Source organism: Sciurus vulgaris (assembly GCF_902686455.1).
Source record: "Sciurus vulgaris genome assembly, chromosome: 3".
Lineage (NCBI taxonomy): Eukaryota > Metazoa > Chordata > Mammalia > Rodentia > Sciuridae > Sciurus > Sciurus vulgaris.
In genome coordinates this window covers 52,072,663-52,092,847 of record NC_136463.1, presented here as the reverse complement: position 1 = coordinate 52,092,847, position 20,185 = coordinate 52,072,663, and the positions used below count along the sequence as shown (strand labels likewise).

At 45.9% G+C, this 20,185-nt stretch overlaps 1 protein-coding gene across 15 annotated transcripts in view; it reads right to left on the bottom strand.

The window, feature by feature from the left end:
- GAS7 (growth arrest specific 7) overlaps window positions 1–20,185 on the bottom strand; it is a 229,584-nt gene that overhangs the window by 40,576 nt on the left and 168,823 nt on the right. For 8 of the 15 annotated variants that reach the window (XM_079134064.1, XM_079134058.1, XM_079134059.1 and 5 more), the window contains exon 3: window positions 17,492–17,572. In XM_079134064.1, coding sequence (XP_078990190.1) covers window positions 17,492–17,572 — 81 coding nt within the window. Of the gene's footprint in view, window positions 1–4,500; window positions 4,587–17,491; window positions 17,573–20,185 lie in introns of all 15 variants that reach the window. The other 7 variants (XM_079134055.1, XM_079134067.1, XM_079134068.1 and 4 more) reach the window with 1 other exon arrangement.

Below are 20,185 nucleotides of genomic sequence, written 5' to 3'. Positions count from 1 at the left end.
GATAGGCCAAGTGCCAGCAGCTGCTGAAACTAAATGACAGGACAGTGGGACTTTATCAGAGTATTCCCTCAACTTGTGTAAAGGTGTACAAATTCCCTCAATAAATATTTAAAATTTTTTTCCTTTGTCTATGATTCCAGAGAATTTGTTTTCATTTATTTTTTAAACCCCTCCCAGCCTGGTGTCCCAACTCCCACCCAGGCAGCTCTGCTGTCACCGTGAGAACTGACAGGTGTGGCATATACAAACTGCTTGCTAAACTGCAGTGAGCCTTTCACAAGTGACTCAGTGAACCTGCTCCAAATGTCCTTACAGCCTGTTCCCACTCCCTGAAAATCATCTCTGGGGTCCTACTCCCTTGGTCCTCCCCCCACACTTTGCCAAGCCAAGCTGAGCCCTTGCTCATCCTTCCAGTCTTCAACCAAGCATCTTTTCTTCAGAAGCCCATTCCTACCATCTCCACTACCCACAACCACCATGGCAGGACCCCATAGCATGCATTTCCTCTAGCCCTCATCACTGCTGAAATTACATATCATGATAAAATGTCTTTCTCCCACACCAGCTATAGGACCCCCTCCTCCACAATCAAGGTTAAGTGCCACATCCTTCCATGTCTCAGTGCCTGGCAAAGACGTAAATGCTCATTGGAATATGTGGTACTAAACAGAGCATGGTAGACATTTGGCAGCCGCCCTCTTTCTACCTTAAACTCTAGTCTTCAATGGGTCCCTTCAGTTTCTAAGTCCCAAGTCCCATTCTCTTTTCTCCCTCTGTCTTCCTGGGGAAGTTCATGGCAAGTCAGAACAGTTGAGAAATGGATCACAAAAGGGCCTAGGCATTGGTGGGCAGGAAGGAAACGAACCAGCTGGGGCTTGCTTCTGCTAAGGTTGGCAAGACTATTAGCCCTTGATCCCCCACCCGCCTCCCGGTCAGGAGATCTCCATTTATCCAGTACCTGCCGTGCCCCTCAATAGGTTTGCATTACTGAAACTCTCCACTGGGTGGCACCAGATGACCACCTCCTGTGTTCACCCATCCAGGTGTGCCAAGGCTGGGCCTAGGAAGGGGCAGGACCCTCAGAAACCCCTGGGGCACTCAGCCATAGGACCTACCCATGGCAGAGCATGATGTAGACACATTCCGGGTTTCCATGAAAATTAGGTATGCCCTCCTCCCCTCAGCATGCTCATCTCCATTAGCCTGCTCAGGGAGGGGTGATTAGCAGGTGACAGAAGGTGAACACAAGACTTTCTGGGGTTTGTTAGTCTGAGCTCTGTCACGGTAACCTTGAACAAACTACTCCATCTACTCCACACCCTGCCTCTTGGATGGGCGTGTGCTCCTTCGTTGGTTCATTCACTCAGGTTTCAATAATTGAGTGTAATTGTTATGACAGCCTGGGATGGTGTGAGTGAATCACCCTGCATGCTGGACGAGATGGTGTACTTAGGGATCCACTGTTGGTAGTACTATCTGCAAAAACCAGACCTTAAAATATTACGTTTAGTCTTTGGCACTTTTTTGGATAACCAACTCTGTACAGGCACAAACTAGTACAAAAAGTAGTATCTTTCATATCCAAATGTTACCCTTTCACAGTCTAAAAGAACTGAATACTCAATCGTGGTATCTCCCTTTCAGTTTTTATATTTTATAATAGAAAATTGTAGTAAGACAGGTGCAGTTGTGCATGCCTGTAATCCCAGTGACTTGGGAGGCTGAGGCAGGAGGATCTCGTTTGAGAACAGCGAGGACAAGGAGATCTTATCTCAAAAAAAAAAAAAAAAAAAAAAAAAAAGGGCTGGGGATGTAGTTTGGTGGTGGTGGTTGGTAGAGTGCCCCTGAGTTCAATCCCCATTAGCACAAAAACAAAAACCTGTAATGTCTTCTATAAAAGCAAAATGTGTTCATTTTAAGAAATTTTTAAAAATAGTTAAAAATGTAAAGGAAGTAAAGGGCTGAGGTTGTGGCTCAGTGGTAGAGCACTTGCCTCACGTGTGAGGCACTGAGTTCAATTCTCAGCACCTCATATAAATAAGTGAATAAAACAAAGGTCCATCAACAACTTTAAAATTTTTTTTTAAATGTAAAGCAAGTAAAAATACCCATGATCTTTGATCAGGCTTTGAAACTTTGGCATGACTTGTATTTTCACATGGGTGATTCCTTGTAGTTGGGAGCCATTCTGTGCACTGTAGGTTATTTAGCAACATTGCTGCATCTACTCTAGATTCCATTAGCACCCCAACCCCACCTGTAACAAACAAAAGCTTCTCTAATGTCACCAAATATCCCCTGAAGGAGAACCACTGTCTTAGATGCATATAAAACCATCATAAATGTTCTGGTTTCTTTTTCTTCCACTCATTTTTCTTCACATAAGTGTAGGCTTTCTTCCCACAAATAAGACCGACAATATATATTGTTTGTGTTCTGCTCTTCCAACTTGATGTTAAGTTGTGAGCATTTCTGCCAATCATTGAATTTTCTCTAGAAGAGTGCTTTTTAAATGGCTGCAGAACATCACTGGCTGGTTGGATGTCCAGTGCTATAATCCATTTCCCCATCTCCTCTTGCTGGACAATTAGGTCGGGTCCAATGTTACAGTGCTATAAATAATGCTCAAGGGAACAACTTTAAGCTTAAATCAGAATCCCTGAATATATTCCAAGAACAGACTCTGGAAGAGAAATTCCTATGTCAAAGGCTTGTGATTCACACTATTAAATCAGATTCTGAGTTATAAATTAGTTATGCCAATAAACATTTTCTGAAATGGTTGAGTAACAACTTCATAGCACTTTTGGAGGCAGAGGGAGTCAGGTTTAATAGGAAAGAAAGAATGGGAAGCTGTATACAATGTTCTTCCTGATGATGTTCAGGGTAGCACCGGTGTTTTTTACTGCTATTAACTACAAGCAACCAGGTGTGATGGCGCAGGAGGACGACAAGTTCAAAGCCAGCTTCAGCAACTTAGTGAGACCCTAAGCAACTTAGCAAGACCCTGTCTCAAAATAAAAAAATAAAAAGGGCTGAGGATGTGGCTTAATGGTTAAGTGCCCCTGGGATCAACTCCTAGTACCAAAACCAAACCAAACCAAAACAAAACAAAACAAAACAAATTGCAAGTCAGATGACAATAAGGTTCCCTTGTAGCAGACTAACAGAGCTGTGTTGGGGAGGCTATTTGGGAGCTCAGCAGCAAACACACAAATCCAGGCTGATTCTTGATAGGTGTATGAGCAGAAGAGTGAGCAGGACAGACACATCACTGTGTACTATTGACTAAGCCTAGATCCTTACTACTCAGGCTTGGTCCCTACCAGTGTCAGCATTGCTTGCAGGCTGGCTGGCTGGAAATATCTGCCCTACCCTAGAACTCTTGGATCAGAATCTACATTTTTATCAAGAGTCCCAGGAGGCTCAGACATCCATCCCAATATAAGAAGCCTTGACCTGTCCAAATTCTCTGCCAGAGCTAACTGAACGGAACCTGAGCCCACCAATGCTCAGACTCTTAAGAACGACTGAATGATTTTCCAGAAATTAATACTTGCCTATATTGGCACTGAGTGTCACATTTTAACTGATGGTACTAAGAGAGCAGAAGGGTTTTTCTTTCACTAACTGGTACATCGAAGTCACTGAATAAGCAGCTAGCATGGAATATCAGCAATGTTATCATCATGATCATCCTCAATCATCATCATCATCGTCACCACCCCTGGGTTCTGGCATTTTAATTAAAAAAAAAAAATTAAAACCTGCTGGGTTTGGAAGCTTCATTAAAATCCTCTTCTTGATAACCTGTGGGTAAGACTGGCCCTCAGCCTCTTAGAGCAGCTTAGTGCCACTGAGGAAACCATGGACAGGGCTTCAGGTCCAGTGTGACCTGAGTCACCCTGTGAGCCTGCACAAGTCACTTAACCGGTCTGCACCTGACGGTCTCACACATGCATGGGAAGGGTACTGAACCCACCCGCCCTTGCACAAGTGCCAACTGAGACAGTGAATGAGAAAGTGGTTTGGGAATTGTGAAACACTGCCAGTTCTTTCCATCCTATAGCTATCTCTATGATGGCTCAGCAAGGGAGATGATCAAATTGTACTAACTCCGCTGCGGGTAGCCTGCAGGGATGGGAGAGATAAGGGGGTGGAAAGGGAAAATGGCTGGCCTGTCCACACCCTTAAAGCGGTGGGAAACCTGGGCTGAATACATCAGGAATGCAGACAGCAGAACGAACTCCTCTGTCCTGACAGTTACAACCCATCAGTTACGACCCCTCCTCCAAACCACCCTCACTGTCTAGAAAACCAAGAGGCTACAATGATCCAACCCTCTCCCCATCAGGAAACATTAGAACACCCCAGATGTACCAGTCACTTTCCACCTAGGAGTTGAAACTGGGCTGTAGCCACTGGGACCCCCATGACATCCCCATCTCAATGAACACTTCCTGGGCCCCTTTCTAGGCCTCCCTTAACGGGACCCCTTACCTGGGAATCACCGGTGGATTTTCGGAGACTCATGTGGGCAGTCTCTGGAGGGTGCGCTGGGGTCCCTGATGCGTGGTATCCATTCACTGCGGGGACAGAGACACGGCTCAGATGCTGTGAGGGCCACAAAGAGGCACCTTCGACTTTTGGCCATTACAGTCCCTTCTCCCACCTCCTCCCTGGGTTCTGGGAGGCCTCACATGGCTAAGATGGTCTTTCAGGATCTCAGCATTAGCTGCAGAGCTAGAAATGGGTTGAAAGCATCTGTCTAATCCATAGCACCCAAGTTACTGAACTGTCAGAGGCCTGAGTTTCTTTTCAGGAGGGTGTTTAACAAGAGGTGAGGTCATAGAGTCCAATAGCCATGGCCACCAATCAGTTGCAGTCTTGGGTTCTGGTCAAAGGTCACATCTTTCTCTCTGTGGCCCCTCCATCACCTTCCTACAATTTCTTGCCTTTCTCTCTAAAGAACTTCTCCACCTTCATCTCAGAGCAGTGTGATGTAGGTACAGGTTGGGTATTCCTTATCCGCAATGCTTGGGTCAGAGGGTTTCAGATTTTGGAATATTTGCATACACTTAAGACACTGGCTGAGCATCCTTAACTCAAAAAATTCAAAATCTGAAATGTTCCAAAATCCAAAAGCTTGGGGATATTCAAAAAGGTTCAGATCTTGGATTTTGGGGTCAGGGATGCTTAACCTGTGTGATGGAATGATGACTGGATTGACTGTTTACCATGAAATTTGGCTCTGCAAATTACCAGCCAGGTGATTGTATACAGACATTCTCAAATCAGTATTGCTAAAATTAAAGAAATCAGAGGCTCTAAAATTCAACCCCTATGGATGTATACCTGTTGGCAGACACTTCACATGTTCCTGATGTGTGTTGATAAAAGCCTGCTGTCCAAGTGGGGGAAGGGGAGCCCTGGTTTTTAGCATCTGATCTCGGTGGCATCAACGCTTGGCTAGTTTTGGGCCCTCAAGGCTGCTGCATGCTCCCGAGTTCACACTGGGACCGAGGTAGATACAGTTCTCAGAGATGGTGTGGCTTTTGCTGTAGTTATGGGAACTTAGGTGGTAATTTTGAGTCTTCAAATCTACTTTTCTGGTGTGACAGTCCAATGAAGCAGTAATTGCAAAAGGGATCCGTATGTAATGAAGTACTTCATGAAAACAAGAAAGGATGCTGCTTTTGTTCCTGAATTTAATTCCTGTGTACCACAAGTTTGAACAGCAAGCTGTCCTTATGTCCTGGGATTGGAAGAAGCGCCAGTACATATAGATAGTGCCGGCTGGACTGGAGGAAGGCATACACACTGGTGTCTAGCTGGGGTCACAAGATATATGACTAGTGTCACAATTCTTTTTGAGAAAGCTCTGCAGTATGGCAGGAAGTAAAATGGCTAAAAATCACCAACACTGACTACAGGTGGCACATCCCTAATCCAAAAATCCAAAATCCAAAATGCTTCCTTGAGTGCCAACATGATGTCATGAGTGGAAAATTGCACACCATGAAATCTGTGCCATGCACAAAAGTATTAAAAATATTGTATAAAATTACCTTCTGGCCATGTGTATAAGGTGTATATGAAACAAATAAATTTTGTGTTTAGACTTCAGTCCCATCCCTATGATATATCATATCTATCTATCTATCTATCTATGCAAATATTCCAAAATTTAAAAAAATTCCAAATCTAAAACACTGAACGCTTTAGATAAGAGATACCCAAACTGCAAGGGCTGGAAGTAGCCAGGGCTGGAAGAAAACAATGGGTACTAGAATGATTTCCATTCCAGGAAGAACCCTTTTCATGTGGGGGCAGATACTACATTCTCTACTGCTTGCAGTAAAAAATCCAGGGTCCTCTGCTAGCAAAGCCACACTCAGCAGAGTGCCAGTGGTCAGCTGGCTTCTCCCTGATTGACAGGGCCTGTGCATATTCCTGAAGGGTGGACACACACACACCAAGAAAAGTGAAAACTGGTACAGAGCAGGTTCCTAGTGCAGTGGCTTGGGGGACAAGAATCAACGAACGTGTGGCCAGCTACAGGCCTCATCCACACCCATGTCCCTCAGGGAACTGGCCAAATGCCAACCCAATAAAAAAGGCAGCTTAAGAGGAGGAGGCCAGGGCTCCAAAAGCACCAGGGGGATGCCAAGGGCACTGAGGAGCATCTGCTCAGATTGGCATAAAGCTATGCCAGGAAGGCTCTGGATTGATGAGAACTACATCCCACAATGAAGGCATGACACCTGAGGAATCTTACTAACCTAATAGCATGGTGCCGAAACGGATAAGACACAGATGCTGGAAAGTTCCAAGACAACAACAGAAAACTTCAGGATACTGCTCTCAGGCCGGGATTGACAAAGAAACAAGAGTAAGGACAAGTAAGAGCTGAATGATTTAATTTGAAAGGCTGACTGAAGTAGATGTATTAAACATCAGACAATGTAAAACAAGATGGCATCTTTATCCAAGAAGCCAGGGAACACTAAAAATGTCGGCCATATTTAAGCCACAAATAAACTGCCAATAAATGATAAAAGGCATAGAGAACACAGGCTACATTCTTTGATCAGAAAGTAATAAAAGTAGATATTAATAATGAAAGAAGAAATAAATATACAAAGTTCCCAATCTCCCAAATCCTAAACACTTGGAAAATTAAGAAAATGTCCTCTTAAGTAATGTCAGGTTGAAAGAGAATTTAAGACTGTAACTATACAAAATTTAGAAAATGATAAGGAAAAACATAAAAGCCAGTGGGATAAAGCCTGCATCATACTTGGGAGGAAAATCCACAGCCTTAATTATTTCATCAACAAACCCAAAGGAACAAAAATAAATGGACTAAACATTCAACTTAAGATTTTAGTAAAATGTGTAAAAGGCCAAATGAAATAAAACAAAGGAATATCACGGGAATTAGTGAGTTAGGAAACAGGATGATATCAGCAACTCAGAGCTGGCAGTGGTGTGTGTTGTGTATGTGGTATGTGGTGTGTGGTATGTTTGTGTATGCATGTGTGGTGTGTGTGGTCTATGTATGTGGTGTGTGCTATGTGTGTGCTGTGTGTGTGTTATGTTGGTGTGTGATATGTATGCATGTGTGGTGTGTGGTGTGTATGTGTGTGTGGTGTGTGGTATGTATGCGTGTGTGGTGTGTTTGCATGTGTGGTGTCTGTGCATGTGTGGTGTGTTTGGTGTGTGTGGTGTGTGTGGTGTGTGTGTGGGGGTTTATGGTTGGGGTGTGTGGTGTGTGTTGTGTGTGTTGTGTGTGTGGTGTGTTTGGTGTGTGTGTGGTGTGTGTATGTGGTGTGTGATATGTGTGTGTGGCATATGTATGTGCATGTGGTGTGCGTGTGTATGGTTTGTGTGGTGTACATGTGTGTATGGTTTGTGTGTGTGTGTGGTGTGTTTGGTGTGTGTGTGTATGGTTTGTGTGTGTGTGTATGTGGTGTGCTTGGTGTATGTGGTGTGCATGTGTGTATGATTTGTGTGTATGTGTGGTGTGTTTGGTGTGTGTGTGTATGGTTTGTGTGTGCTTGGTGTGTGTGGTGTGCATGTGTGTATGGTTTGTGTGTGTGGTGTGTGTGGTGTGTTTGGTGTCTATGTGTGTATGGTTTGTGTGTGTGTGTGTGTGTGTGTGTGTGTGTGTGTGGTGTGTTTGGTGTATTTGGTGTGCTTGGTGTGTGTGGTGTGCATGTGTGTATGGTGTGTGTGTGTGTGTGTGTGTGTGTGTGGCGTGTTTGGTGTGTGTATGTGGTGTATATGGGCAGAAGGGAGAGGTTGGAATCACAATGAAAAAAAGGAAATGAGCCAGCTTAAATTGGGATTAACAACAAATGCTCAAAATTAGGAATCAGAACAGACACAAGTAACAAATACAGTAGAGATTTTAAAAAAATACAGAAACATGATTTCTAATTCTCTGCTAATAAAAAACAAACTTTTCAAAAGATTCAAATGATCAACATGGTTTTAAGGAACACTAAAAATGCCAAAAAGAGCAAAACTTTGGAAAAAGGACTTCCCTATCAAAGGTACTGGACCCAGATGGTTTTATAGGCAAATTTGTTCAAGCTCTCAAGAAAGAAATACCCAGGCGCAAACTGTACCAGAGCACAGAAACGTGTGGCAGGTTTCCTAGGCTATGTACAAAGCCAACATCACTCTGATCCTAAAACCAGAAAAAGGTAACGCAAATCAGAACCACGGTTCAGTCTACAGAAAAGAAACACGTTTTTACCTGGGCAGGTAACGTCACCGTCTTTGATGATGCTGATGCAGGTTGTTCCCAGCTCCTTGAGGGCAGAGGCTGTCCTGACCCCTATGTACCCCTTCCCAGGACCTCAAAGTGCACCCTCAATAGGCTGCTCTCCATCTCCCAGCCCGGTCCCCCAGGCTCACAGCCCGGCAGGCTAAGCACAGCCAGGGACTACCTAGTGCAGGGGGATCCTGCCCCTAATCCAATCTCTTGTTCTCACTTCAGTTCTGGTCTGTCAGCTGTTGGCTAATTACTACTCCTGTCAAAACAATTACCAGGAAAGAAAAACTAATTTTCCATTCAACCATTTCCCCCACACAGCGGCTCTCCTCTGACACCCTGTCTTGTTGCATTTCTCTCCAACACTCCCAGGCACATTCAGAAAGCTTATCGGTGGAGATCAGAGCAGTGGAGGCCCAGAAGATCATAATTGGCATTCCTCATCCTCTGGGCTCCTAGCTCATCAAGCATCAGCCACAAAGCAAACGAGGCCAGTGTGGGGGCTTCAGAGACCTCCAGACTCCAGGAGGGGAAGTAAAATCGGTCAAGGATCACTCATAACTGCAAGAAATGTATTTCAGATTGGGGATATAAGAAAAAATAAAATGCCAAACTCAAGGCTTTTTAAGTTAAAAAAGGGGGGGGGGGGGGCCCAAAACTCTGTGTGGTAACTTTGGTAACTTCAAAAATAAATATACACGCATATGCTACCTTATAGACTGTCAAATATAGATTAGGAGATTGGGGGGATGGATATTTGGGAAGAAAGAAGAAGGAAGGGGGAGGAAGTGGATAAAAACAGGGAGAAAAAGGAACATTAGAAAAGTTACTAAAAGCTAGATATGGTGGCATACACTTGCAATCCCAGTAACTCAGGAGACTGAGACAGGAGGATCACAAGTTCAAGGTCAGCCTCAGCATTTTTGAGACCCTGTCTCAAAAAAAATTTTTTTTTAAGGGCTGGGGATGTGGTTCAGTGGTAAAGTGGTAAAGTGCCATCCCCAGTACCAAAAAAAAAAAAGTTACTGAAAGATACCAGACAACAAAGAGCTGGCCACTTCTGCTACCCAGAATTCCCAGAATTCGCCCTCCTGGAAGCTATACTTCTACTCTTCAGCCCCAGCCCCTGTTATAAAACATTCCATCCTCCAAGTGCCAATGTTCAGGTTCTTGTTCCCTGAAGAACACAAAAGAACACACACACACACACACACACCAGTCCCTGACACCCTCTTATACCTCCTTGGAATTCTAAGGACATGGTTCTTGAAATCCTCCCACGCATCCATCCTCCCTGCCTCCCTCCTTCCCTCCACCCCTTCTTTCCATCCATCCATTGTACATAAAACAGTGGAACGGAACGTTTCCCCAAGCTGTGTTGTCAAGAACGCCACTTCTGCAGGGTGTTTATTGTAAATACTAAGCAGTAAAGGTCAGGGCTAGGGTCCTGGGGTCCAAAGAGCTTAGGACAAATGCCCAAATGATTCACATTCAAATTGTTCATACACAATAGTCCTTTTAAAACACACCGATGTGCGCCATGACCCTCATAAGTGTACAGCAAGCAACCCTGCATGTGATACAGACATAGAACCTGATCGGGGCAGTTCTGCCACGGCGCCCACTTTGGGAAACACAGCTGCTGCTGTGGGAACACAGGCCCTGGGAAGTCAGGGAAGCTTTGGCGTCAGCTGTGCGCTCAGCATCTCTGATGGTTCTGGGCACCTGGACACCTCCTTCCCTTCCTACTGAGCCCTGGGCGGCCCTGCAGGTGCCTCTTCTGTTGCGCTCACCTCCAGAGTATCCAGCGTTCGTCTACCCTGGTGCGTTTAGGGGAGCGGTTTTACACAAACAGCCTTCTGTTTCAGTCACTCCCGTCTGGCTGCCTGGACCTCACTGTCTGCCCTGGCTAGGACGTAAACTGTGCTCCCAAAGATGGAACCGCCAATACCTTTCTGCCTGTGGTTGGGAGTGGTTGAAACCTGGGGTTATTGTCCAGGGACATGGAAGGTTCAATGGTCTCTGTAGAGTCCCTGAAGCCCCGGCCTACAGGAACACAGCTTCTAAAGGAAGAAGCAAGTCCCTTTCCCAACAGGGTTACATGCCAGGGTGTCCCCTGAAGTCAACAGGGATCTCTGGTTTAGGGTTGTGGAAGCCATTCTGAGCCTGACCACTTGCTAACTCTGCAATAAGTGAGGGTCCTGCTGTGTGGTTCTGTAGGTGAGCCGGTCAAGGCTTCCTGATCTTGGGCGGAAGGTGTGGGCAAGGGTGAGCGACTGGGTGCTGCAGCCACATCCCCAGGCCTCTCTCCTCAAGGTGCACAGCTGTCTGTCTGTGCGTCCTCCTGGTTGGCTCCTCATGCTCCTAGTCAGGTCCTCCCCAATCCTGGGCCTCTGCAAAGGCACATGCTCTCTGCACTTTAGTCTGGGTTCCCTGGAGCTGCTGGAGGCCTAAGCATGAACACTGGCTGGACTGGGTTCCCATGGCTGGGCAAAGCCAGATCCTGAACCCAGTTTTCCAAAACACCTCCCCTAAACCTCTGCCAGGGCCACTTCAGTAAATACTCCATCTCCTCTATCCTTAAGGAATACTCAAATCAAGTTCCATGCACATCCCAGACTCAGAGGCTCAGAAAAGAATTCCCTCTGCACATTTGCTCTCTTGGACACAGTTAATAAAATAGTCTGTGAATTGCCACTACCACAGCTGGCTATTTAAACTAAAACAAATCAAGTTCAAATAAAATCTAAACGGAACATGATTCCCAGGATTGGATCCTACGCCAGGAAAAGGAAACTAGTGGAAAAGCATGAAATCTGAGTAAGGCCCGATGTTGTTCATAGTAAAGTATGATGTTAATTTCATGATTCTGACAAATGGCCTGGGAGCGTAGGTGACATTAACAGGGGAAACTGAGTAAAGCATACACAGAGAGCCTGGGGGTGCAGCTCAGTGGCCGAGTGCTCACCTAGCCTGCGGGAGGCCCTGGGTTCTACCCCCAGAGCCCCTCCCCATAGAAAATAATTTTTAAAAAAGCGAACACACAGGAACTCCCTGTACTGTCTTCACCACTCTTCTGTAAGTATAAAATTATCCCCCCAATTTAAAAAGCTGTTAAATTAAGTCCAATTGACACTAGCCACCTTCCGAGTACCCGATAACCATGTGCATCCCTATTGGACAGCAGATAGAGACCGTTTCCGTGGTTGCCTACTGGACAACACTGTGGGTACTGTCATTCTTTCTACTCAGTGACTCACACGTGACATTCCCAGGGCCTCGTTTTTCACTTACATTTTTTTCCCCTTAGCCTGTTACTATGTCTTTCTCTACAAATTGATACTTCCACAGTGCACGTTAAACCAGTCCAGAGACGGCTTCTAATACTTTCAGCGGTTACTCAAGAGCATCTTAGGATTTCTGTTGTGGTTTTTACTCCTTCTCACCGAGAAATCCTGGCACTGGCCAGAAGAAACCTACTGAACCGACGCCGCTCCATAACACTGGTGACATTAAAGGGGGGAAACGCAGGCAGAGCCCCAGGCCACTGCTTGCCCTAAGTAATATCCAACATTCGAAGAGTGGAATATAATTCAGAGGTCAGGGTGTGCTTCTAAATCTCTCCCTCCCCACCTGGTAACCTGGCTGGCTTTGCTTAGCAACATCTAACAGACCTGCATCGCGAAGAATGGACCAGCTGGTCCCAGAGTGGCCCTTCACACCCCCTCAGAAGCTCACGAAGCTCTACCACAAAAGGAAAGCCGAGCCCTGTGGCTTCTTCGCCTCCTGTGGCTTGGCGGGGTTCATCTGTGCTTCCCCGGGCATTCTTCCTGACCTGAGTTTCCATGTTCTCCTCAGGGGCGACCAGAGGGGATGTTTGTGGTCAGGAAACGTGGCTGGGTTTTCCACACTGCCCTAACCCCCACTTTGCAGGTAATTCCCCCATTGCTGCTAACCAAGAACAGTCTTTAGCCAGCCAAGTGCAGCCTGGCAGCTTCCGGTGAAGACAGCACATCTCCACTGCATTAGCTCTGCAGCCACAACACTGTGAATAAAATCCTAGCATGTTCCTCAGGCTTACCAGGCTTGGTGGGCTCCACCTCACTCACTCCCCTCCCTCATTTCATTGGACTCCCAGCTACTCCCTACCCTCCAGACCTGCATATGGGCCCACTTTCTGTTATCAAACCTACCACACTTTATCCTGCCTCAGGACCTTTGCACTAGCTGGTAACTGGTCCAGAACACCTCCTCTCTTACACACACATACATATCCATCTTGTCATTGTCCTTAAATCTTGACCTAAATGCCACTTCCTCACCGAGGCCTTCCCTGACTCTCTAGTCACTGTCTGTCATAACTGCTCCACTTTTATTCTTTACATCAGAACATGCAAGAAATACCTGACATATTTTGCGATTATTTGCAACTGTCCCATTTTGTAGGTTCCCTGGGAGCAGAAATCAGTGTGTTGTCTTGTCCCATTGCCAGATTCCCATTACCGAGAACAACAGCTGGCATATTTTGGAATGAGAAGTTTTGCTGTTGCATCACAGTGGCTTTCACAGAAACATGAACAAAATAAAAGGGACCAAGATCCAAGATTGGCTCCAGTGGGGACAAAGGATGGGAGAGTCAAAAATCCAGCAGCCTAAGGATACAGAGTAGAGTTTAGTGAAGGTCTTTTGTGGTACTGGGGATCAAACCCAGGGGTGATCTACCACTGAGCCACAAGTCCCTAGCCCTTTTTGTTTTATTTTGAGACAGGATCTTGCTAAGTTGCTGACAGTCTCTAATGTTGCTGAGGCTGGCCTCTAACTTGTTATCCTCCTGCCTCAGCCTCCCAAGTCACTGTGCCTGGCTGGGAGTTGAGTTTTGAAACAACCTATATCTTTGTTGCATTTTTTTTTTCTTCCCAGAATAAAACTCAACCTCCTGAAAGTTGTCTGCAAAACTGAATGAGGAAAGAACTTAGGGAGGCATAAAACACAAAAACAAAAACTAGCTCTGCCCTACAGAAAGAAATACCAGTGTGGCTACTACTTTCTTCTTTCTTACGAAATTTAGGTTCAAAAATTGGTAAGGAAGACATCAAAATGTCTGGTGGGTTCTCTTGCCTTTCATCCTGGGGGTGGATGCAGTCACTCAGACTCTTCAAGCCCTGGGGTAGAAAGCATCAAGCCTTAGTGAGCTGGAGTGTCGGTCAGGCCCTCAGCCAGGATCCTCCTTCTGGCTCAGAATTTGTGAATGGGGAAAGCAGAGGCCCCACAGGGAGAGGCAAAAGGCCCGAGGCCACGGTTTGACAAGTTGTCAACTCACAGACCTAAAATGCCATTGATCATCAAAAGCACCCGGGTTTTAAGTAAGCTTAAAAAAGAAACAAGTTGTCTCCAGTTCAATTAGGATATACATGGTTGATGCTGTGATGTGTCTGATGTCCAAGAAACTAAAAGGTGGGGGCGCATCAACAGGTGGGCCTTAGAATCAAGGGCGAGTTCTTCCTGCCAGGTGCTGCTGCTTCCTGCTTCTACCGGCCAAGGCTCAGGACCCACCAGCACAGAACTGATGTTCTGAGTCACCCCACAGCAGAGTTTCTTAACCTGGGTACCACTGTCATTTAGGCTGGTCATCTAAAGTCTCATGTCTTTGCCATGGGGCTTCTCTGTGCGTTGTGGGGTGTTTAAGCAGCAGGCCTGGCTTCTACCCAGCAGATGCCTGTGGGTACCTCCCTGCAATGGTGACAGTCAAGAATGTCTTCAGACACTGCCATATGTCTCCAGGAAGACAGAGGCTCCTTGGAGTTGAGATTCTAGAGCTTAGCAAGCCTGTGGCCCACTGTGAGTGAGCAAATATCGGAACAAGTTTCCAGTCTGTACTTGAGTACAGAGCCCCTTTTCCCAGAGCACCTGATGGCCTAGGATTCTGTTGTTGTCACCTTGGGAAATGCAGCCCTAAACCCCTGGAAGTGGGGGCCGAAGGGGAACAGTCATTGTCCACACTGTCCAGCCTGGACCACCTTGGCAATGCATCTCTGGATCTGACCCTCTCCACCGTGCCCCCCTCCTTAGAGACCCAGCACTGGCTCAGCACTGAGCAGACAGGGCTCTTTTCTGTCGGGGGGCAGGGGTGATGGGGAATAGGAATTGAACCCAGGAACACTCCATCACTAAGTTATATGCCCAGGCTCTTTTATTTTTTATTTTGAAACAGGGCCTTGCTAAGTATCTGAGGCTGGCCTTGAACTTGCAATCCTCCTGCCTCAGCCTCCAGGGTGGCTGGGATTACAGGGGGAGCCACCATGCCTGGCCAGAAAGAGCTCTTGATGTGCTCGTTGGGTGAAGGAGGAAGTCTACAAATCCCGGGTCTCTGGCCAGGGTTCTGAGCCAGTTTCTTCCAGCTCTCCTTCTTGGGGATGGCTTTTCTGACTTCAGAGCGGGGCCAGGCTGCTGCCTGTGGATGTTTGAGAAGAGCAGGCTTTGGAGAGGTGATCCCAGGGACTTGGAGGCAGGACCCGGCCAGCCCCACCAGTGCAGCAGTGGAGCCTGCCATTCTCACAGCCAAGCCTCCTCTGCCCGCGGCGCTCCCCCCAGCGACTGCGCAGACCACTCGGGACAGAAGAAACGGCTGTGTGTTCTTTCTAGCATCCTGTTGGCCTAGAGCCAGCCAGGAAAGAGGGCCACACCTCGCATCATTCACGCTGGCATTTCTATTGTTAATAAAGCCCACAAGAACAATAAGGAAAGAGGAGGCAGTGGTTTGGAATTGCCTGTTGTCACACAGCAGCTACAAAGAAAGGCTCCATGGGCCCATTTCTGAGCTTTTGGTCTGAGAATGAACCACTTGCCATCTCCCTAGGAAACCGGCAGCAAATGTTCCACTCTTTTTGAGCACAACAAAGTTCCTTTTTAAAAAAATTACTTTAAGTAAAATATATATGTTTGTGTATGTTTGTGTATGTGTGTGTATGTGTATATATACGTATATATCTCATGCACATGTATATATGTGCATATGTACATATTTAAATTAAACACAAATTTCAAAATTTCAAAAACCCCTGGGTGCAGTGGCACACATCTGTAACCCCAGCAACTCTGGAGACTGAGGCAGGAGGATCACCAGTTTGAGGCTAGACTCAACAATTTAGTGAGGCCCTGTCTCAAAAGATAATAATAATCAAAAAAGGGCTGAGGATAGAGCTCAGTGGTAAGGAGCCCCTGGTGGTTCCATCCCCAGACCCAACAAATAAAAACAAAAAACAACAACAAAAGAAAAAGAAAAGAAAAACTTAGCAGAAAAGAGTCATGCACCTCTCCAAAACCTTGCTTGATTCCCTAGGGGTAATAATTCTATTGTTCCCGGTTCTGAGTTCTGCTGGCCAAGACTTTCATATCCTTGAATGATGTACTGGCATCACATGGTTTAATTTCTCAGTGTGTCAGTGGCAGACGATACCAAAAGACTAATCCAGACCCTGGTGCCAGAGTCTTCTTACTAAATTCCTCTTCCTTCAGTTATCTGTGATCCTTCAGGGAAATTATTTATACCTTGTTCATTTCGAGAACTTTTTGAGGACTCTCCCCTCCTCCCCCACAGACAATGAGGATGTCACCTCTGCCTCTGCATCTCTGGGTGGCCTCTCCACCCCTGTCCAGCTAGACCCTCTGCCACATTCTCAAGCTATTAACATTTAAACTTTAAACCATTCTTTGTCACCGGCTAAACTCCTAAAGGCAGAAGTCATCACTTGTTTTTACACCATGTAATATGGCGACATTGGCGAACTCAATGAGGAAGCTAGGCTCTGCTTGGGGATTCAGGAGAAAGAAAGAGAGAGAGAGAGAGAGAGAGAATGAACAGGGCTAAGGGTGTGGCTCAGTGGTAGAGTGCTTGTTTAACATGTATGAGGCCCTGGGTTCCAGCTTTAGCACTAAAAAAATATTTTAAAAAGGAAGGAAGACCAAGTCCCCACCCTCAGGTGGCTCAACAGTGTGGCACAGTTGAGCAACAATCCATAGGGAGAACTCTTGAGTTCAATAAAATAGCACACTGCTGTGATCCAGAGTGAGTGGTTGAGGGCACTAAACAGAGCAGTCAGGGAAGGCTTCCTGGAAGAGGTGACATTTCAAAAAGGCTTAAGCCACAAGAAATCAGAAACTGTTCTTCGTGCCGATAGGTCCTCTAACCTTCCTCTTGGTATCTCAGAAGTAGATGTCTCTTAAAAAAACCCCAAACCTTCCTCCTGGCATGACCTTGAAGGTCTACACTTGATTACCTCTGAAGGCAGATAACTTACATCCTCCCCAAGAATCCCATTACCTTTCCAGAGTGTTCTGTTTGAAAGTTGCCCTGTACATATCTGTCTCCTTATAGTTTCTACTCTGATGCCCACCAAAGCCACACAGCGTAGCTTCCTCTCCACTTCAGGGAGGAGCTCTGACACTTGGCTTCACCCAGCCATCTCCTTGCCCAAAGCACCTGAATGGGCCGGAGCTCAAGGCCACCACAGCTGTCACCACACTGCCAGGGAGTTATCAAACTGCTGGGCAACAGGTGTAAGGGAAGTGCCTGGCCTGAACCCTCCCCAGGTCTGGTTCATAAGATCCCAAGCAGGGTTTCAGGCCCCAGGGCCCAGAGTCGCAGCCTGCAGCCTGGGAGGTGGACGTTCAGCCCCTCCCCATTGCCCCAAATTGGTGAGTGAACTGTACCTGTTGGAGGCAGAGAGCTCCTGTGAGGGCCAGGGCTGGCTGGAATCCCAGGAGAACTGCTGGGACGTTCCCAGGTGGTCTCTGGTCAAAGACAAAAACAAAATCACTTTAAGAATGTCATGGGATAGAACTTGAATGTCACAGAGCAGAATGAGATGGTCAGAGCTGGAAATATCAGAGATGGGCTGATCATCCTCCTTTCCCCCAGCCACAGAGGGACCTGGTTTCTGCCTACACATCTGTCCCTCACGACAACAGAGCTGCTCTTAGCTGGGGGCCTTTCTCCATGTGGATGGGCCAGAGGAGGTGAACTTCCAGCTGGGATCCCTCAAAACATTCCCAGGGCCCCTATGCTATCCATTCCTCCACTTCTGTCCTCAGTTCTCCAAAATCTAGTCCTGGGACCCCAGCTGCTGACTGGGCTTATCTTCCCAAACTCCCACTGTCACCTGAAACTCTGAAGCATGCAGGAAGGAGCCCTGGTCCAGGATCTGTAGTCAGGAATCCTCTCCCAGCTGGGAATGATTTCCAAGGACCTTCCCAATTCTGCCGTTCTGTCTTGTTTGAACTATGGCCACTCATCTGCCTGGCCACCTCTCTCTCTTCTGATGAGCTATACAGTCCAGTGAGAAGAAAAGTACTCCTGCAGCTCTGTTATCAGTACTACTTGACCTGTTTTGCTGTTGGGAACACAGACTTCTTGCATATTATCTGGTGATAAAAATAATATTTTCTGGGCCAGGCATGGTGATATATTCCTGTAATCCCAGTGACTTGGGAGGCTGAGGCAGGAGGATTGCATGCTTGAGTCCTCTTGGGTAATTTAGTAAGACCCTGCCTCCAAATCAAAACAAAAAGAGCTCAAGGTGTAGCTCAGTGGTAAAGCACCCCTGGGTTCAATCCCCAGTACAGAAACCAACTGAAACAAACAAAAAACCCAAATCCAACTTTCTCATGACATAAATTTGAAAACTGAGGAAACACAAAGTAAAAAGTAAGGATTGCCATGATCCCGTCCCAGAGGTCATCACTAAGGACATGTGGTGTCCACATGTCCCTTTGTTTAGTAAGCCTGTGTTCATCTTTAAAACAAAACAAAAGTCATACTGTCCTTTCTTTTCACGTAACAACTTTTGCGACTATCTTTCCCGAATCTGATAGCACAGGTCGAGGCTTCATGGGGCCAGCGACTGGCTGCGTTGAACTCGGTTCTGCCTCTTACCACCAGCATAACCTGGGCCAAACTTCTTACCCTCTCAGAGCCTCAGTTTCCTCTCCTGTTAAATGAGTTTAGGACTGTTTCACATCCAAGGGGGGTGTTGATTTAAAGCCAAATGCCCATGTAGAGCTTCTACATACTTGTTTATAAAGTTAGACCAACATATGGGTGGATAACAAGACAGTAAAATATTCTATTGTCTGGGAATTTGACTGTTTCAAACATTGAAAGCAAAACCAAACCCTTTTGATGGCTTCTCTCAACTGAGATTTAAGAGAACTGAGTTCCTGCTGGGCATAGTGGCACATGCCTGTAATTCCAGGGGCTTGCGAGGCTGAGGAAAGGGTTGCAAATAGCAAGGCCCTAAGCAACTCAGTGAGACCCTGTCTTGAAATAAAAAATAAAAGGGCTGGGGATGTGGCTCAGTGGTCAAGCACCCCTGGGTTCAATTCCTGGTACCAAAGAGAGAGAGAGAGAGAGAGAGAGAGAGAGAGAGAGAGAGAGAGAGAGACAGACAGAGACAGAGAGAGAGAGAGAGAGAATGAGAACTGAGTCCTGCCACATCTATGCTCCAAAATTTCTGATTTCGTGTTGCTCTGGGCAAGTCATGCCACCTCTCTGGTCTCTGATTCTTCATTTAAAATAAAGGGGTTGGGTAGTACAGAATAGAAGACACAGAGGCAAACGCACATAAATATGGTTACCTCATACTAGACAAAGGTGCCAAGAACATACATTGGAGAAAAGAGAGCCTATTCAACAAATTGTGCTGGGAAAACTGGAAATCCACATGCAGCAAAATGAAATTAAACCTCTATTTCTCACCCTGCACAAAAATCAACTGAAAGTGAATCAAAGACTTAGGAGCTAAGAACAGAGATCCTGAGCCTAATAGAAGAAAAAGTAGGCCCAAATCTTCATCATGTCGGTTTTGGACCTGACTCTCTTAACAAGACTTCTAAAGTGCAAGAAGTAAAATCAAGAATCAATAAATGGGATGGATTCAAACTAAAAAGCTTCTTCTCAGCAAAGGAAACAATCAATAATGTGAAGGGAGAGCCTAGAGAATGGGAGAAAATTTTTACCACATGCACCTCAGATAGAGCATTAACCTCCAGGATACGTAAAGAACTCAAAACACTTAACACCCATAAAAACAAAACAAAACAAAACAAAACAAAACAACCAAACAAAAACCCCAAATAACCCAATCAATCAATCAATGGGCAAAGGAACTGAACAGACACTTCACAGAAGAGGAAATTCAATCAATCAACAAACATATGAAAAAATGTTCAACATCTCCAGCAATCAGAGTACTTCAAATCAAAACTAGTCTAAGATTTCATCTCACTTCAGTCCAAATGGCAATTATCAAGAACATAAGCAACAATAAATATTGGCAAGGCTGTGGGGAAAAAGGTACATTCATACATTGCTGGTGGGACTGCAAATTGGTACAATCACTATGGAAA